Raw genomic sequence first — 2,402 nt, 5'->3', positions numbered from 1 at the left:
AATCTGCCAACTGGGGTCCCTTGTCCAGTAGAATCAGCACGAGATGAGAGATGGAGTAAAGAATGGAGGAAACCGAATCCAGGGATGCTGCAGGCTGCCATGCAATGGGCCGGTGCTTCTCGGTAGTATGCTACGACAGTACTAGCTGGTGTGGTGTAGTGTCTGAGCTGTCGTAGGCTGGGTACCTTGATGGTTGGGGACATGCAATCCGATAAGGACGCTGCCGAAGGTGCTGGTGTAATCTTCCGCTGGGCTCCTGAGTTCTTCATAAAGGGTATCGAGCTCCCGCAAATTGCTGATGTGGGAACTATAGTCGATGAGAAGTTCTCATCGGCAAGCCTCTGAAAATGCCTTTGTAATTGGTGAATACATGTTGGGTTTACATTACAGCTGTTCGCTAGGTTGGATCCACCAGGGGATAGTAAAATAATAGGATTCGGTTGATGAAGCATAGAGGGTTGTGACTCGCCTCCGCTGTCGTCTTCTATGTCTGCATCGTTCTTGGGCTCCTCCGGTCCTACTCCAAATTTCGACTCGGACCGTTTTTCAACGATCCAGAGCAAGTCAGACGTTCTAGATGGATTAGAGATTGATCGTAGCCCAGGGGGCACCATCATTTCGATGCCTGTCATTGTCGAGGGAGGCGGTGGATTCAGCTCGATGGAACAGGGAATAACCTTAAGGTAGATGTTGCGGGAATATAGCGAATTCTGGTTCTTTGTTATCATACATGATAACATAGGCAATAGATGAGTGCATATGCTGTGTGATTCAATCATGTGGTGAGGATGGGTCTTGAATATTTTATCGGCTTTGGCCAAGAAGCAAACTTCTCGGGCTTCGTATCAATGCGGACTATCTGCTCTACTATTCCATTATTTCTCGTCGTTTTTTTAGGTCATTTTTCATGACGGCTCTCAACGCGATGATAACGTTAGGTTTCTCGATCCCATTTGTGTTTACCACCGCTGGCTGGCTAGCAATGGTATTCCAGGTTGTCACCGGTGCGGCAATTTTTATATGTATTTTACTTGTCAAGGCTTGCTTCGACAACCCTGAGGTACTGCTAATGCGTTGTACGGTGACGGAGAGCTGTCCCGACTGTGATTACTGGATTTTTGAATATTGCGTGTTAGATTAAGAGATATGGCGAGGAACATCGTGTGCCCGTCTTCGAGAGAGAATACGCTTTCCTGGCTGGTTATTGTGGAGGCATAGTCGGCCGAACAGTCGTTACAATGGTAAACACTTCGCTTTGGTATCTCTGATAGTCTGTAGCGTTTGACCACATCACGGGAAGCCTCGCACGGCTACCTAATGTTACACATCTCGTAGTGTGTCTGCCATTTGCATGAGTACCACACATGCTCGCTGAGCATGCTATTCACCGTCTGTTATTCATCCCAGGTCGTGTCTCTGGAGTTCTTCCTCACATCGGCAGCTAGTACTATCGCTATTGGTACATGTGCTAATGTACTAATCAGAAATCTCAGCAGTAGGTGAAGTATATGACCAATGATACCGCTTGCTCTCTGTCAGTCGAGTTGTGGATCATCGTGTCTGCTGCATTATGGTTGACTGTCGTTCTACTACCTTGCTTTGACAAGATCTCTTACGTGCTGGGCATTACAGGAGCTTTCGGAGCGGTGCTTGGAAGCCTGCTTTGGGTAAGCCCTGTCACGCTTGGTGTTACTGAAGAATTCTCGTATCTGCGGTGTCGGAGAGGTCCCTTCACACTTTGGCCTATGCTCCAGGATTACCACGCTTTATCGATAATTGAATGTATATTGGAGCTAAATATCGGCAATTGTCACTGTATGATTATTATCCATATCACTATTGAATAGTGATATGAATGATAGTCTTACTGGGGTTCCTTCAGGTCGCATCTTCCATCATGATCCTACCTGATACACACATCGAGGCTAATCTCATCCCTAGAGCACCCTATGCTTCAAATCTCATCACGGCACTTGGGATAGCCATATTCTCTTCTGGTGCAGCACCGTCTCTGCCACCTTTCTATGGTGTTGTTAGGAGTAATATTGGATATTCTTATCTCATCAATGGACATTATATCCATCATTTCCCTATCAGATGCTACTCCCCAACATATCAATCTCTGCATCCTCGTCGCACAGATAGTCTCTGTGCTGTATGTATTCATGTTGGGTATCGCCGGCATGCAGTTATGTGATGGAGCGTGTGGGCAATTCTACATCGTCACGTTACTGGGTGACACGTATCATAATCTATGTCCCAACATATGTGCATTTTTAGACTATCCATCAAGCGTTATCCCAGCTTGGTTCATGTATTGGCTTGTGACGGTCCAATTAATCCGTATTTCAGCAGCTAGCTGTGTATACCTCGTGCCGATCGTAGTCAGCAGTGAAGGAATG

At 46.5% G+C, this 2,402-nt stretch overlaps 2 protein-coding genes across 2 annotated transcripts in view; both read left to right on the top strand.

The window, feature by feature from the left end:
• Pmar_PMAR005452 (hypothetical protein) overlaps positions 1–357 on the top strand; it is a 2,150-nt gene extending 1,793 nt beyond the window's left edge. The window contains exons 4-5 of the mRNA XM_002785656.1: positions 32–122; positions 177–357. Coding sequence (XP_002785702.1) covers positions 32–122; positions 177–345 — 260 coding nt within the window. The 3' untranslated portion in view covers positions 346–357. The remainder of the gene's footprint in view (positions 1–31; positions 123–176) is intronic.
• A 129-nt stretch (positions 358–486) lies between these two features.
• Positions 487–1,241, top strand: Pmar_PMAR005451 (hypothetical protein; the record flags this gene model as incomplete). Its single annotated transcript, XM_002785655.1, has 3 exons — positions 487–683; positions 898–1,060; positions 1,137–1,241. Coding segments are annotated over 3 exons (465 nt in total), but the record flags the coding sequence as incomplete, so codon positions are not given.
• Positions 1,242–2,402: the final 1,161 nt, after the last annotated feature.

Source organism: Perkinsus marinus, assembly GCF_000006405.1.
Source record: "Perkinsus marinus ATCC 50983 genomic scaffold scf_1104296932204, whole genome shotgun sequence".
In the NCBI taxonomy this organism is placed as follows: Eukaryota; Perkinsozoa; order Perkinsida; family Perkinsidae; genus Perkinsus; species Perkinsus marinus.
This window is presented reverse-complemented; position numbering and strand designations above follow the sequence as displayed.